Source organism: Primulina huaijiensis, unplaced genomic scaffold (assembly GCF_012295235.1).
Source record: "Primulina huaijiensis isolate GDHJ02 unplaced genomic scaffold, ASM1229523v2 scaffold40277, whole genome shotgun sequence".
Taxonomy (NCBI): domain Eukaryota; kingdom Viridiplantae; phylum Streptophyta; class Magnoliopsida; order Lamiales; family Gesneriaceae; genus Primulina; species Primulina huaijiensis.
In genome coordinates this window covers 376,528-392,845 of record NW_027359516.1, presented here as the reverse complement: position 1 = coordinate 392,845, position 16,318 = coordinate 376,528, and the positions used below count along the sequence as shown (strand labels likewise).

The window sequence follows — 16,318 nt, the reverse complement described above, 5'->3', positions numbered from 1 at the left end:
CACATGGTTTTGATGGACAAGATTCACATGTGATTTTAAAAAAATTAGTGGACCCCATGTATGTGTGGCTAAATTTGAGCCATTGATTTTATCACGAGGGTAGTGCCCCTACATGTAGGATGGAATCAACCGTCACACAGATCAATTTTGTGAAACATATATTTTATTTGAGTTATCCACGAAAAAATATTACTTTTTATATCAAATTTATTAATTTTTATTATAAATATGAACATGATTGATCAACACAAATGAAGAATTAGCCACTGTGTTTGACACGTTTTGGGCTTCAGTCGGGCTTGAAATGTCTGGGCCACTTCAATCTATGAGCCCAACTCATTCATTTGTTCTCTCTTTCCGAAGCTTTTACTCAGGAAGTATTTGTTTATCTGAAAAAAAAAACATCGACGATGCTGAGGTCGAAGAGACTGCTGTGTTCATCACCGGTAAAATTTTATGCTAGAAACTGTATCAAAGAAGAAAGTAAGCCATTCCCAGTTTTCCCTTCACAGAATCCATCTCAATGGAGCTCCTGCCGCTCCCTCGACATTTATCAGGTCAGTTGAAACCATAAAGATTCGCCTTCAAGATTTGGTTTTGTCCCGTGAATTCAAATCACGATTAGAGGGATTGGTTTTGAATCGGTTTCGAGTGATTTTATTGATGGAATTCTATTGGTGTTGTTTAAGGAGTATCCACTTTTGGTTATTTGGACCACAGATTGGAAGTAAGGAGGCAATTGAGAAAGAACGTGCTCGGCTGTGAGTAATTTGAAAATTCATGTGTTGTGAAGCTGCATTTGGTTAAGTGTGAATGATTTTATTTGCGGTTTAGGACAGTAAAGATGAGATGAATAGAGGGTACTTTGCGGACATGGCTGAGATGAAGCAGCATGGTGGGAAGGTATGGTATTTATTATTGGATATCGGTGTTGGTTATATTGTTGATGAATAACTTTTAGGAGAAACAGTTGAAGAATTAATGCTTACGAGGTCGGATAGCTTGGTGAAATGTTATGCGTCGTGTCATGCAGATAGCAATGGCAAATAAGATTATAATTCCAGCAAGTGCAGCTGCAAAATTTCCTATGTTGGACGTGAACTACTCCGATGGTTCTAGCCTTAAGCTGCCTATAACCTCTGCTGGGAATGATGCGAATACACCCAAGTTGAATGTAGCTAAAGTGACATTATTGTGTTTGTCATTTCGTGCCAGCTCACAGGTGAGAAAACATTAGATGGATTCTGTCGAGCCATCCTCTTCAGCTGGAAGATTTTAATTATATATAAATATGTTATATCTGTCACAGTTATCAACTGTCGTGGTACATATTTATTGTTCTTGATGTGCAAATAAAGAGTCAAACTATAGCTAAGTGTATCCACTAAAAGAAGAGCAGAAAATGTGAAATGCCTGGAATAATTTCTTGTATTCATATTTCTGCTTGAAGCTTTCTAAATTGGAATGAATTCAAGTGTAACCTGCTATTTGACTTTTGAAATGCATGTTATTTCTGAAGTTAGTATGTGCTCCTGGCTCCTATTTACGAATTGAGCAACTACAATAAAATGGAACTGGATTAGAGAAGTTAATAGATCGTGATTTTGACTCTTTGAATAGTTAGTTTTCAGTTGTCTGAAGAAAATGAAAAAAAATCATTATGTTCAGAAAAAATGAAGCTAGTAGAAGATTAAACTTGTATAGCTGTGAGAAAAACCTTTCCTTTGCGATCGTTAAAGTTTTATTACAATATATTGAGATTAGATTTACTAGGACGCAGCTTTTTTTTTTTGTTTATTTATTTCATTTCTCTCTTGGGTTTTGACAGCCTATGATAGATTCTTGGAGCTTGCCTTTTCTTGATACTTTTGGTCATTCTGGTGATGTTCAGTTATACGAGGTATTTCTGTTAATCTTCTGATACTTTGATTGTCAAAGAATCAAATTTTAAAGCGAAGAACAATATTTTTCCACTAAATTTGTAATTTAACTCTCTCATTTGTTTAATGAATGTTACATGATTTTTCGCCTATCTTCTTTCAGAAAATAACAGGAAAACTTTGGTTATTAATCTGGTGCTTTATCATGCTATGTGAGGCTGTGCCATGCAAAAAAATCATTGCTTTGAACCATCTCTGTCTGCAGAAGCTTATAGTCTCTGTGTTTGGGTTTTTAATTGGAGATTTATCCACTTGAAGACCGATTAGCACTAGGTTTTTATCAACCATCAACGATCAATCAACTTGATCTGCTTTAAAAAATTATATTTCTGTCACTGTCACTATATTGTTCCCAGAAATATAGACCCACAATCACATGTTCAAATATTGAAAGATCCATCATACATCAAAAACCATACGAACCAGTGTCTAAAATCAAAATATTTCATCAACTTCCAAAAATTCTTTTTCAAGTAAGCTCATAAAAAAGAATTTGTTAAAGTAATTTCAAAAATTCGAAGTAATAGAACGTCCAAACACCTTAATAATTCATTCTGAGGTGCCCAACATTGCCTGCTACACTTTTTTGCCGTTTTCTTTCCTCAATCTTTACATGAAAATGGAAATGTGATGCATGTGGTGTGAAGTTATTTGTCTTCAATAGTCTTGCATAAGGGATAGATGTACTGTGCGATGATCATGTTTCATGTTTTATTATTTTGCTGTAAAGATTGAATGGCATGGTCGTATCTCTCATGTTTGGCAGTATGACACTTTGGTACCAATAACCCATAATTTTTTTTCTAGCAAAATGTCATCTGAGGAGTGATTCCTATCTTTTTATGGTTATAACTTCTCTGTTGCAGATATCCTTCATAGATTCATGGCTATTGACTCGTAATCCTATCAAGAAACTACTGCTGAAAATCATGAGGAAGCCAAAACCTGGAGGAACGAAAGACTTTTTGCAAAGGCGGATAGTTTATTCATTTGGTGATCACTATTACTTCAGAAAAGAGCTTAGAATATTAAACCTTCTTACTGGGTACGTGGAATTTTGCTTGTGTTTTCATCATATCTCGTTTTCTAAGCGTTCTCACCTGATTGCATAAATCAAATAATTTTGAAGTATATTTTAGTTATAATTATCCGTGACTGATGTTGTGCAGGTACATATTCTTGATTGACAAAATGGGTAGGATTAGATGGCAAGGTTTTGGTTCAGCAAAACAAGAAGAATTGATATCCCTTCTTTCCTGCACGTCCCTTCTACTTGACGAAAAATAAGGAACGACCACACAAATCGAACAATCATAAACCGGTTATGCTCGAGTTGAACGATGTAAACGCGTGAACAATTGTCAATTTCTTGTTATATTTCACTATCTCAGCGTTGATTCTTTCTTTTGCTCAATTAAATGTCAATGCCTTGTCGAGAGAAATTTACACCAAGTGGTTTCAATCTTGATCGTGTTTACTATTCCTTTTATTGTTATTTTTGCTGTGGCGGAAGGACTTGTGAGGAGTGGAGGCTGTAGGGTTTAGTTAATTAGCTGATAAACTTCGGAAAATGATGCTATTGGGAGTCACCCAAAATATATCATGATCTCGACTCTCTCTTGAGATCGTATTAGATTTGAGCCATTTTTCATGTGATTGAAAAGAAAAGAAAAAAGCATTTTTCTACTTTTAAGTTTTAACCGTAAGCCATAAGAATAAAGTAGTGGAAACATTAATACCACCATATATTAATAGTCAGAATATAAAAATAAAATTTCCAACCATAGCATAAATAAAGCTTCAGAATGTATACTATTCTCATCAGACAATTTTACAACCACCTGTTGCTCGCAAAATTTCCTTGCGGCATCCACCTGCGACACAATCAAGTTCTTGATTCTTTTTCCTTGTGGGCAAACACTACTTCTCTTTATTGCTCATGCTGAGTTTGTCGACCCAATATGCGAGTTGAATAGACACACATTCTGAGCCAGTGGAACCATAAGAACTGAAATTTTTAATTGCATTTTCGACTCCGAGAAAATCGTAGACATCTTCGTCAAATGATGGGCTTATGCTTCTTAGCTCATCGAGACTCAAGTCCGAAAGCTGGCAATTTCTCGAAACACACATGGCGACGGACCTTCCAACTATATCATGAGAAGTTCGGAAAGGTATTCCCTGCGTGGTTGATATTATTGTTAGAATGGATTTCAAATATCAGGCTTACTGAAGGTGCCAAAAATTCATCCAGAGCACAACCTTTTCTAAAGTAAATGTTAGATCACAACAATAAAATAGACGAGGAGATGAGCAAGTTTTGGTCATTTTGATCAACAAATCATTAGTAGCATTCCTATCCACCAGACCTTTTCAAGTTTTCAGGTTGCTGAAATCATAGAATACGTTCACACAAGTTTCCAGCTCCACAATATAGCTTTTTCCTTGTATCCTCGACCAATGTGACAATTTCATCAAAGTTGGGAAACATATTATTAATGACGATTGACGATATTCAGCAAGGATCGAATCAAATGATGTGTCACGTACCTTTTTGACAAGGTAGTCTGCAAGTGTTGTGGCATCAAGATGACCAGCAGGTAAAGCTTTCCGAATTCTCTCATGATTAAAGGTGATGTTCTGCGCAAACTCTGCCGACACTTCAAGCATTCCCACTATGGCTTTGACACTGTCAAACACAGGTTCTTTGTCTTCCTGGTTTAAAGAATAAACATTCAGGCTGTCTCTAAAATTATAGGATCGGGATAGTTAAAAGTTCAACTTTATGATTTGAATTTTTTCCAATTCATGAACTTCCACGAGAAAAAGCGTATATACAGAACTGTTTTGAGAATGTCTTATATTTAAAAATTAGTTTTGAGAGGGTCATTCTCCAAAAAAAAAAAATTCCTCACAGGATTATAATAAAAATAAAAATAAATTGAAATAGCATGTCAGACTTCTAATCACCAGTAATGAAGCGGTACCAGAAACCATATGAAATTTATTTTTTTAAAAAAACATATGATGATGGAAAAATGACATTAAAGAAACCAACAACATCAAAAACAGTTAACATTGATGAGCAAGAGAGGGATTGTAATTCGAAAGAGGTGACAAACTGAGATTTGAGAAAGCAGTCGAGCCGGACGAGTAATACTTCATTTTGGGTAATTGAGTTGTTCGATTTATAACCTGTAAATCCCGGTTGTATGCATGAGGAAGACCCTTGCACAACACAAGAAGTGAAACCAGGTCTCCTATAACTCTGGCAGATTTTCCTCGGACGAGTTCCATTGGGTCAGGGTTCTTTTTCTGAGGCATTATACTACTTCCAGTTGAAACTGAGTCACTAGGAGTAAGAAAACCAAATTCTTCTGATGCCCACAATACCCATTCTTCACCAAGCCGGGACAGATGGGTGGCTGTGATAGAATTGGCAGAAAGGAACTCCATAACAAAATCTCGATCTGAAACTGCATCGATGCTATTTAATATGAAAATGTCACCAATAATTTTGGAAACCCAAATACTTAAGGGGGTCATACAAAGACAGAAATGGAACTCCAAAACAAAATGTTAAAACTTAAATTGCATCAATGGAAATAATCACAAACAAAAAGTCGGGGCCCGCTAGGATAAGAAAATGTACAAATTGGAATCCACTACATATTAACCATGGAATTGTTTGCGACTTCCGTAAATTGAACTGATTTGAAATGGAGCTAAAGAACTAAAAGAACCACAGAAGGGTATTCACTACATTGGAACAACTGCCTGAGGGCAATTCTTTCCGCTCCATAAGTTTGGCTTTGGACCATTTTACCTTTGAACTATAGACAGTACCAATGGAGATAGATTATCTATTGTTCACCAATTAAGAAAGTTTAGCCAAGTTGACTCACCATAGCTCAACAAACAAATCACAGGTATATTTAACATGACTTCGAAAAGGGATTAAGGGGAGATTACATCATAACTTATATGTACATTTTTTTTCACAAATTATGACTGATATGTTGTTCACGTGAGAAAATTGAGCTCTTGATCATAGCTCACGAGAAATTATGGAAAAAAAAATTGGCAGGGGAATGGGGTCAAAATACCCAATCAATGAAAAAATTTTACACCCCAAGCAATCAGGGAGAAGTAGATTCAATAGCATCTCTCAAACTGGTAAGATTAGCCGAAGAATTTTTATCTGATTATTTATGATTACTTATTTTATAAAGCCAATATTTTGTGTAATTGCACATGGCAGCTTTAGAAGGCCATTTCAGTGACCAATAAGGCATCTCAATTAGTTTGAACTTTGAACTAAACCTGGCTTCTCAAAACCTAGCAAAGAATGAAATCACAAATATGGAGCATGTACAGGCACTCAAGACATCCTGTACAGGGACATGACCTGAATGTATATTTAATAAGCACCCATGAGATATGGCCCATACCTGTTTCTCAAGGGGGCAATGAAACCCAGAGCCTCAGAAGTCATAAATCTATCTATGGGCAAGCCAGTACCAGCTAATGCACATGCACCCAGGGGACAGAAATTCATTCTCTCTCGACAATCCAGCAAACGGCCTGCATCTCGTTCAAGCTGCAACATATTAGTTTCACAAATGATTAGCATCATGTCAGTTGAGCATGAGATTAGAGCATATGTTACAGATAAGTATATCTACTATCCTCTCAGCCATAAAAAAAACTACGTATTTGAGAAATAAAGAGGCAAACTTATGGAAATATGCATAGAGCACAAAGGTAGAAAATTTCCAGGGATGCGAGAACAAAAGGAAAATGGAACCAAACACCCGAGGCATTAAAACTTGGCTAGTTTACAAAAGAATTTCATTCGTCCCATAATCTATTAATTAAAACCAATATTCCTAGGAGACCTATACATACTCATAAACAGTCAAAATTGAATTCTAACTAAAAAATTGTTCTGGGGTAAGAACAAAATTAAAAAAAGGCCAACATGTCCAAGTTAAAAATACAAGTTAACGTCGAAATGAAATAAAAAATAATGAAATTAGAAAGGAAGTTTTTCAGGAACAATGATGTTTGAAATGATAGAGTGGGTAAGTTCTCCACAAATGAAGCAACTAACCTGCTCGACATATGCTAGAAGAAGATGTTGCAGTAAAACAGGTTGTGCCCGTTGCAAATGAGTATAACCAGGAACTATTAATCCCTCATTTTTCAGAGCTAGCTTCACCAGCGCAACCTGGAGATTTTACAGAAAACGTATCCGAGAGAGAGGAGTGAAAATTGATTGCACTGTAGGCATGCCAGATTAATAAAAACTAAACAAACATTGACAGGTGATCCCTGATGAGTAATCACATGCTACAACTGTTTAATTTATACACCAAAATTGACAACTTGTCTTTTAAAAAAAACTGCAACAGCTATGTCAACTAAAACTTCCGTCAGGAAAAGTAAGCTGTACTGAATACTGGTGTAGGCTGTAGCACATATCATTTAGGTGAATAACAGATTTGATTCGAAGTGGCGTACCTTACTAAGACAGTTTTAGTTTGAATTCTCAACAGAGCACTACCAATGGGAATCTCATTAAAGTCAATGCAGTTTTGATATAGTAAAATGAGCCAAAAAGTCACCCAACCTGAAGGTGTTTAACACGCATAACAATATTATCAATCGCATCACGACACCAGAGGCGAAAGTCAGTGCAAACTTGATCATTTCTACTGCGAGCAGTGTGAAGCTTCTTTGCAGGTTCGCCAACCAAATCAGTAAGCGCAGCTTCGATGTTCATGTGGACATCCTCTCTGTCGGTCCTCCACACAAACTCTCCTCTCTCAATCTGCCCCTCAATCTCAACAAGACCTTTCAAAATGCTGTTCTTGTCGTCTTCCGTAATTAATCCCTGCAATGACATCATACAATAAGACAACCAAAGCAACATTTTTACAAAATAATCGTGTTACAGTAAAACAAAAAAAAATCGATTTTGAAGTGGTACTCGACAGGAAGCAACTGTAATACATTCATTTGCAGGTAATGAAGATGAAAAAGAACCTGACGAGCAAGCATTGACGCGTGAGCGCGGCTGCCCATAATGTCATGCTTGTAAAGGTCTTTATCGAAGGAGATCGACTCCGTGAATTTCTCTACAGCTTCGGTGACGCTGCCCTCAAATCGTCCTCCCCAGAGCTTGACTTCCTTGGAATCCATCTTCACGGCGGCGACTGGCGAGAAGGAACGGCGGTGGATTGAATAGATAGGTAAATTAGGGCTTCCAGTAATGGGGGTTGGGAGGAGCTGGGGTTTGGAGAAGGATGGGAACAGGTGCGGAGTGTCTGAGAACAGCTTTGACTCCATTTCAAAGGCCAAATACAAAATTCTGAGTAGTGTTAAGATTTACAAAACATAATCGATACCATCTGTTCAAATTCTAAGTTAATCTCAACCCTTGACTTTTATATTATTAGGCTTATCTATATATTTGCTCGCAAGTATTTCAACCAGACTGTTTGTGAGGTCTTTGAAACTCAATTAGATAAAAATTTGTTTGAATTCGTTTAATAAGGATCGTTAAGATAAACGAACCAAACTCGAGTTTTACAATATTCTGCTCGTTAGCTCTTGAACATGTTTATTGGTAAGTTCGTGAGTCATCTCTTAGATGAAAAAATAATAGTTTTGATATTTGATTTATTGATTTTGTACATTAATTATTAAAGATATAGAAAAATCTATTAAATTTATTTATTTTAATAAATTTACAAGTTTAAATAAGAATGTCAAAATTTTCTCTAAATATATAATTCATTTTTTAATGAATTTAATGAAGATTTAAATATATAATTCATATTTATAAAGTTCGTTTAGGTTCGATAAAAGTTTGAATAAGCTCATGAGCCATGAATATATTCGTTAAATAAAGCTCGAGCTCGGCTCCATTATAAATGAGTCAAGCTCAAACATTCAAGAGTTCGATTCGACTCGACTCGATTATCTCTAGACTCTCTACATAATATAACGGATAAACTTTGTTACTTGAAAAATAAGGTCAAATTTTTGTATGAACTTCTATAAGGATTTGATCTATTAGAATTGTTAATTTTTTAGTACTGCTTCGAGCTTACTATGCTATTCTTTCATATTTTTGTTCTCAGACTTTAGTTAAGGATGTTCAATAAAATGGATTTAGATAGATATAACTCGTTTATTCTACAAGTCAAACGATATAAGTTCATGATTAAAAATGTTTTTTTTTAAATAAGTATTATTTATTTTTGAGTTTTTTATTATTTATTTATCTAATTCTAAAAAATTGCCTTCAATTACCGAACTTAATCAGCGGACAGCTAAGTTCGGTAGGCCGTGCTGTCCAGCTCCTCGTTCATCTGTCTAAATTCACATTTCACACACAACCACACAAGAATACACTCACAAATTTGTGAAATATATAGTATAAACACACACACATATGTATCTATGTATATACATGCGCACTAACTTTTTTTGCTTTGGAAGAATGCCGACATATGGTATATACACGCATATATATACGCTAGCTCGCACTCCTGTTTTCTTACAGCATTTTCACTAAATATATCTTTGTATAAATGGATTTACAGCCTTTGTATTGATTTGACAAAGGGAATAAAGAGAGGGGTTTACAGGAAATGCCGGCGGAAAGGATTTTTGTGGCGGTGGCTGTGTCCATTTTGGTGGCGGTAACGGCGGTTGGTGGTGAAGGGAATAGCGTGAAGTTGACCCTGGAGAGGGCGAGCCACAGAGGGATTGAGCTGGGTCAACTCAGAGACAGTGATCGAATCAGACATGGCAGATTCTTGCAGCAACAATCTCTAGTTGTCGTTGATTTTCATGTTGGAGGAACCTACGATCCTTTTCTTGTTGGGTATGTACCTAGATTCTCATTTTTTTTTCTTTCTTTTGAAGATGTGTGTACGAGTATTTGCAGGGATAGTTGGTCAAATTTTGTAATTGTGCATAATAGCTTAAAAAAACAGAAACAGAAAAAAGATTTGCTTAAATTCTGTTTTCGTTAATGTTGGCATTGTTCATGGATATATGGGTTTAATCCTTGTTCTTTTATGAATTTAAGGTTTTATCTTTCCTTCATTCCTGTGTAAGATGATATAGTATAGTGTATTTGAGGTTAATGATTTAGTGAAGGATAATGTTCAAAAAAAGATTTGATTTTTGTGCCAACTTTATTCTGCTTTGAAATGATTCGTACATTTCTTGAAGTAGCTCTATCAGATTCTTGTCTATTAATATTAATCTTCAATGTTGGGATGGTGAATCTTTCTTTTTTGTAGGTTATACTTTACTAAAGTTAAGTTGGGGAATCCTCCTAAAGAATTCTATGTGCAGATAGATACTGGGAGCGATGTGTTATGGGTCAGTTGCAACCCCTGTACTGGTTGCCCCACATCGAGTGGACTCCCGGTAAAGATTCTCCTTTGCTTTGAAATTCTTTATCAATTTAGTTTTTCTTGAACTTTTCTGTTTGTTTTTGTTACTGTGGAAGCATAGTTTGGAGGATGTAATTTCACTGATATTAAGTGCCTATCAACAGATTCAGCTCGAGTTTTTCGATCCTTCCAGCTCATCAACCGCGAAGCCGATCTCATGCTCGGACCAAAGGTGTACTTTGGGAGCACAATCTTCTGATTCTTTTTGTTTGGATCAGAATCGCTGCGGATACAAGTTTCAGTACGGTGATGGTAGTGGGACGTCAGGATATTTTATACAAGATTCTATGTATTTAGACACGGTAGTCGGGAATTCTTTGACTTCAAATGCTTCAGCGCTTGTTGTTTTTGGGTGAGATCTTGTTGATAGACGCTATTATATTCTGTTCGGAACATCAAACAAAACTGTTGAAAGGTAAAACAAACAAACGGAGACAAATATTTAAGTGGAAAACCATTATAAAATCAGAAGAAAAACTACTGCCAAATGGAGAATCCTATTTTATTCTAATGAAAGTTCTGATACTATTACCAGAGATGCCTTACGTATATAGCATAGTATAATTACATGGATATTACCAAAATTGTGCATGACATAGTATAATTACGTCAATTTCACCAATATTACCAAAAGCAGTTGGACCTGCGGGGTTGTTTCAGATCACACAGTCCCTGCATAGTTTTATATTTTCGTTGACTAAGTTGCATTGATTTTTTTTTGTTTTTTGAACAGGTGTAGCACATCACAGACTGGGGATCTAACGAAGCCGGATAGGGCAGTCGATGGAATATTTGGATTTGGAAGGAATGGTTTATCTATAGTTTCACAACTTTCTTCAAAGGGAGTTACCCCAAATTCGTTTTCCCATTGCTTGAAAGGAGGAAATGGTGGGGGCGGTATATTGGTGCTCGGTCAGATCGTGGACCCTAATCTTGTTTACACTCCTCTTGTTCCGTCACAGTTAATATATTATTCCTACTTTAACTGTTAAATTTTAAATGTTGAGAATGTGGTGAGAAGAAACAGGAAAATGCACAGGATTTACGAGTTCATTTCGACAAGGTCTACCAGAAAATCCCCAAAGATGGCCTTGATGCATATAGAAATATACATTTAGGCAAACATGTTAGAGGAAGCCATTCAGTAAATCTCAATAAAATTATATGCAATGTGATGTATGATCCCAGGATTTTATATTTGATTTCTCACAAAAGCTTTTCGACTCTTCCTTTTGGGAAGGGAGGATTAGGGAAATCCCAAGGATTGCAAATTTCTCCAGACCACCGTCACCTGAAAATGAAAGGAGTGATCTCATAGTTCTACTAGTTTTCATTCATGGAGAATGATGTGATTGATCAGTTTTCTTCATTCATATTTTTAGATTTGATTAACATCAGATTATTAGGATTCATATTGACACCATAAATCCTTTATTCCATGGTCAACGCCTTCAAATGTAGTTAGTTTAAGTTCCGACAGAAAATAGATCTCTACGTTAAAGGGGTGATTTAAAGTGAATTAAGCATAAAAATTCTGATAAATGTTCACTAATGCATTCTGTCATCGACTTTTCATCAATTTATTAAATTAGATGTGCCACCTTCTCGCTGCATTTTGATTACTGTTTCCACGTTAAAATTCTCAGGCCACATTACAACATAAATCTACAAAGCATTGCTGTAAATGGGCAGACATTATCCATTAATCCGTCCGTATTTGCAACATCCGAAAACCGAGGAACCATAGTCGACTCAGGAACAACATTGACCTACCTTGCACAAGAGGCATATGATCCTTTTATTGCCGCTGTATGTTATTTCTGTTTGTTTAGTGAAATGAATACTACTAGGTATTCACATATCACGAACATTGAATTTGTCATTTTCAAGAATGTTTATGTAATAATTTACATTACATGATACTCATAATACAGCATCTCTTATCTTTTACAGATTACGCAATATGTTTCACAGTCTGTTCGTCCAATTCTTTCAAAGGGAAACCAGTGTTATTTAGCTGTCTCCAGGTTTTTCTTTCAACCTCGTCATCGTCACATATCTTTTGTGTTAGTTGCCTTTGCTTATTCTTGTTTATACATTCTTTTCTATAGTGTCTCGGAAATCTTCCCTACAGTTAGTTTTAACTTTGCTGGTGGTGCATCAATGATACTAAACCCTCCAGACTACCTTTTGAAGCAGGATTCTATCGTAAGTCTACACATAGTATTACTTGGAACTCCTGGAATTTTGACATATCTCAACCATGTTTGGGGCTGTGCGAATATTAGTTGTCCTTACGGAGTTTAGACTTATTCAAGTAAGATCTTGGCGGTATAACAAAAGATAAAATCACTTATATGAATCTTGAAATCTTGAGTTACTGTAAGCTCATCAAGCATTTTGTGTTTTTGGAAATTACACCCTTTCTTTAATGTAAGTGAAGATATGCCAGGAAACAAAATGTAACATGGAACGTGTCGTGTTTGTCTGTGTAGGCTGGTGCAGCCATGTGGTGCATTGGCATTCAGAAGTTTCAGGGTCAAGGAATTACAATTTTAGGAGGTATGAAGTGTATATTACACTGTTTCTTTAGCTCTCATATGTTACTACTTACTAGTTAGGTTAGTTAGGTTTTACGAATTATTGTGGTCATAAATTTTAAGTCGGAAAATCTGGTGTATTTGGATTTTTTTCGTAGTCTCGAGCACCAATGAAAATATGATATTACCTGGTTTTCGAGGGAAAGCGTGGAAGAAAAAGGAGTAAAAAGATATGTTTTATTTCATCATTTTGAGAAATATCTAAACCCTCCTTTTTCTAGTCTTGAAATCGATTTTGACTGGCTTGGAACTTAACTTGCTTGTCCACAATAATATTAAATCTCACTCGAGCGTGTTCAGAGATGTTTCTGTGATCGATCCATTAGTGAAAAAGATCAGAAGGAAGTTTTCTGGTACGATTTTGCATGAGTTCTTCTTTTCAATCTCACAGTTAGTTTAACTAAATCTTGACTCACATGTTCCTGGTCTTTAAGAGACCTCCTATCTTAGGACTGGGATATATATGTGAATATTTATAATCCTTGTTTTTCTCTCATTTTCTCAGCTATTCATTGAAATGAGAACTAATACAGATTTTTATCAATTGGCAGATCTTGTCCTAAAAGATAAGGTCGTTGTATATGATTTATCCGGTCAGAGGATCGGATGGGCTAATTATGACTGTAAGTTTCATGACACCATGTTTCTAAATCTCAAACTTCGATCAATCGCCAGAATCTGCGAACCTAACTGCATCGTGTCTTGTACTAGGTTTGTCGTCTGTAAACGTATCCACCACTAGTACAGGTAAAACCGAATTTGTCAATGCGGGACAACTTGGTGAAGCTAATTCAGCACATTTTGAGGATCCTTACAAGCATATAATAATAAGTGTGATTATAGTTTTATTGTTGCATGTATCATTCTTTAGTGTTTTACCATTTTTGTAACTCGTTTCTTTGTAATTACTTTTAGTTTGCAGTCTTAATTCATTTCAGAGACAGGAAATGTGTATTTTGTATGCCTCGAATGCAACTTTGTTCCACTGAGATTATAGGTTGTTTTTTGAGCAGAATGGTCACGTTGCTGGTTTATAATGTTGTATTAATTTTTCGAGGGAAAAAAATGCTTTTCTGGATTTTTTGGATTTTTCTAATGAATTAAAAATCATTACTAAATTTATGTAGTGATAGGGGTTGATTGTTCTTGATTTGAGGTGTCTATTTAATGTAGAGATTTAATAACTTTTTAAAATAATTTGTTTTTATGGAGTTGTTAATTTGTGGGATCCAATTGAATTATAAACATTTTCCACTTCATTTGTAGATTAAATTCGCAAGATCTTGATGAAAATATAAACGTTTTTATATAACTATATTGATTTTGTAATTTATAAATATCACTATACGTTTTGATTGATTTTTTTGAACCAACAACTTAATTTAACATGGATGACATTCGTAGACTTGAAAAAAAAATTATCAATATCTGATATATATATATATCTATATTATTAAATATAAAAATTTTTATGACACAAATCTCATATTAAGGTCATTCATGAAAAAAAATTTATTTTTTATGTCACAAATATTACTTATTATTGTAAATATAAACAAAGTTAGAATAAAGATATGTGAGACCACCTGGTAGCAATTAATATTTACTTACTAGTAAAGAATAAAGACCTTTAAAATATATCCATCAAATAAATGATTTACGAGATAATTTTTTTTACAATGCTTACGAGATAAATTGGGTAATCAAAAGAGAAAAAAATGAACTTAAAATGATAAAAAAATAAATAAATAAATTAAAAGCTTGACTATCCTTGACCATCTCCATTCCAAACCAATCATAATTTTTTTTTAAACAAATAATTTATGCCGTAATCTCCCATATATTTTTTAAAAAAAATTTTTTAAAAATCATCAGTGTAAAAAAAATATGGTTTTCGTTGCTCTTCTAGTCAGTTATTCAATAACCAAGGAGTGATTGGAAGAGTTTCTACTTATTTTAACGTGATTCTTTTACAATAAAAATTAAAAAAATGAACGAGAAATAAAAGTAAAGAGTGTTTGGAAACAAAAGTTTAAAAATAATACAAGCTAAAGTTTGAGGGTTTGAAAAAATTTAATTACAAACATAATTTTGTAAAATAACAATGATATACTTAACCTATGTAACATTTATCTCTTTCAATCATCTATATTTGCGTAAGAACCCTTTATTACAACATATTTATATAATTATTATTATATTTCTAATATTTTGTATCAAATTAATTTCTCTTGTTATAATATGAATTCTTGAAAATTTATGTCATACGATTAATAAAAATAAAAAAACTATAAAATTTGTAAAAATGCAGAAAATATGTAAAAAAATATGGAAATGAAAATTATAAAAAAAAATACAAAATATTTTTAAATAATAAATACTTTTAATAAAATATGATTTGAATTTTATGAGTATCATTCAAAACTTTTAAAAACTCATATCATATATAAATAAAATTTAATATTTTAAAACATCTCAAACCTTCCTTCAAACAGAGTTGCTGAAAGNATAAATATTTTATTATTATTTAAATAATATTTATATTTAAAAATAAATAAAAAAATTAATACATAATTATAATAATCAGAACAAAAAAAATTTACAAAATTACAAAAAAAGAGCTCTGCACCAATTCTCTTGCGCCAAATTTGGCACAGAAGTGGAGGATGAGCTATTTTAGCCATTGGAGCAAACCTTTGCACCAAAATGGTGTTAAAAAACACTATTTTGATGCAAAAGTTAGAGATGCTCTAAGTAATTCGTATTCATTGACAATCACAAAACCAATAAAAAAATTTCAATTATCAAAATTCAAAAAATATTTATAAAAAATTGAGAGCAATTGTGAAATATGATGAATTTTTAAGGATATAAATGTCAAAATAATTTTAAATCATTAACAAAAACAAAAAAGTATTAAAAAAAACATCGCAATAATTTTAAATCATTAACAAAAACAAAAAAGTATGAAAAAACATCGCAATCTTACTTCTGGCTTTTAGTTAAAAATTACAGAAGTAGATACAGAAGTTATCATTCACAAATACTCAAAAACATTTTCTTTCAACTAGAATCCAAAAAATGTTAACTGAAAGTTTTCTAAAACCTTCCTTTAAACAGTGTTGTGGAAGGTCCTTATGTAATTATTATCCATGAACAATCACAAAACCAATCCAAAAATTTCAATTATCAAAATTCGAAAAAATTTCAGGTGTGGCCTGATGGCCGAAAGAAAAGAAATGATTTAAAGTAAAGAAAAGGAAAGAAAGAATTCTTTTGAGACGAAAAAAAAAGGAGAGAA

At 33.9% G+C, this 16,318-nt stretch overlaps 3 protein-coding genes across 10 annotated transcripts; 2 read left to right on the top strand and 1 right to left on the bottom strand.

Moving 5' to 3' along the window:
• Window positions 1–335: 335 nt before the first annotated feature.
• LOC140969226 (mitochondrial ATPase complex subunit ATP10-like) lies at window positions 336–3,440 on the top strand. 5 transcript variants are annotated; one of them, XM_073430504.1, is made up of 7 exons: window positions 338–557; window positions 721–761; window positions 840–903; window positions 1,034–1,222; window positions 1,829–1,900; window positions 2,807–2,985; window positions 3,110–3,433. In XM_073430504.1, the coding sequence occupies exons 1-7, from the start codon at window positions 411–413 to the stop codon at window positions 3,225–3,227; spliced, it is 810 nt and encodes a 269-aa protein (XP_073286605.1). In that variant the 5' UTR covers window positions 338–410; the 3' UTR covers window positions 3,228–3,433. The 5 variants fall into 5 exon arrangements, with proteins under 5 accessions (XP_073286607.1, XP_073286605.1, XP_073286606.1 ...); XM_073430505.1 differs by having other exon boundaries at window positions 340–557; window positions 690–761; window positions 3,110–3,434; XM_073430508.1 differs by having other exon boundaries at window positions 399–557; window positions 835–903; window positions 3,110–3,430.
• A 228-nt stretch (window positions 3,441–3,668) lies between these two features.
• Window positions 3,669–8,388, bottom strand: LOC140969251 (argininosuccinate lyase, chloroplastic). 4 transcript variants are annotated; one of them, XM_073430550.1, is made up of 8 exons: window positions 7,989–8,387; window positions 7,573–7,836; window positions 7,054–7,170; window positions 6,392–6,540; window positions 5,136–5,427; window positions 4,491–4,655; window positions 4,310–4,384; window positions 3,886–4,121 (listed from the first exon to the last, which is right to left on the bottom strand). In XM_073430550.1, the coding sequence occupies exons 1-7, from the start codon at window positions 8,289–8,291 to the stop codon at window positions 4,349–4,351; spliced, it is 1,326 nt and encodes a 441-aa protein (XP_073286651.1). In that variant the 5' UTR covers window positions 8,292–8,387; the 3' UTR covers window positions 3,886–4,121; window positions 4,310–4,348. The 4 variants fall into 4 exon arrangements, with proteins under 4 accessions (XP_073286648.1, XP_073286651.1, XP_073286649.1 ...); XM_073430547.1 differs by lacking the exon at window positions 4,310–4,384 and having other exon boundaries at window positions 3,669–4,121; window positions 7,989–8,386; XM_073430548.1 differs by having other exon boundaries at window positions 4,310–4,655; window positions 7,989–8,388.
• Window positions 8,389–9,291: 903 nt separating this feature from the next.
• On the top strand, window positions 9,292–14,048 carry LOC140969271 (aspartic proteinase 36-like). Its single transcript, XM_073430575.1, has 10 exons — window positions 9,292–9,837; window positions 10,262–10,391; window positions 10,522–10,769; window positions 11,151–11,378; window positions 12,064–12,226; window positions 12,371–12,444; window positions 12,529–12,625; window positions 12,913–12,979; window positions 13,569–13,640; window positions 13,729–14,048. Exons 1-10 carry the CDS (start codon window positions 9,602–9,604, stop codon window positions 13,905–13,907), a joined length of 1,494 nt encoding a protein of 497 aa, XP_073286676.1. The 5' UTR covers window positions 9,292–9,601; the 3' UTR covers window positions 13,908–14,048.
• Window positions 14,049–16,318: the final 2,270 nt, after the last annotated feature.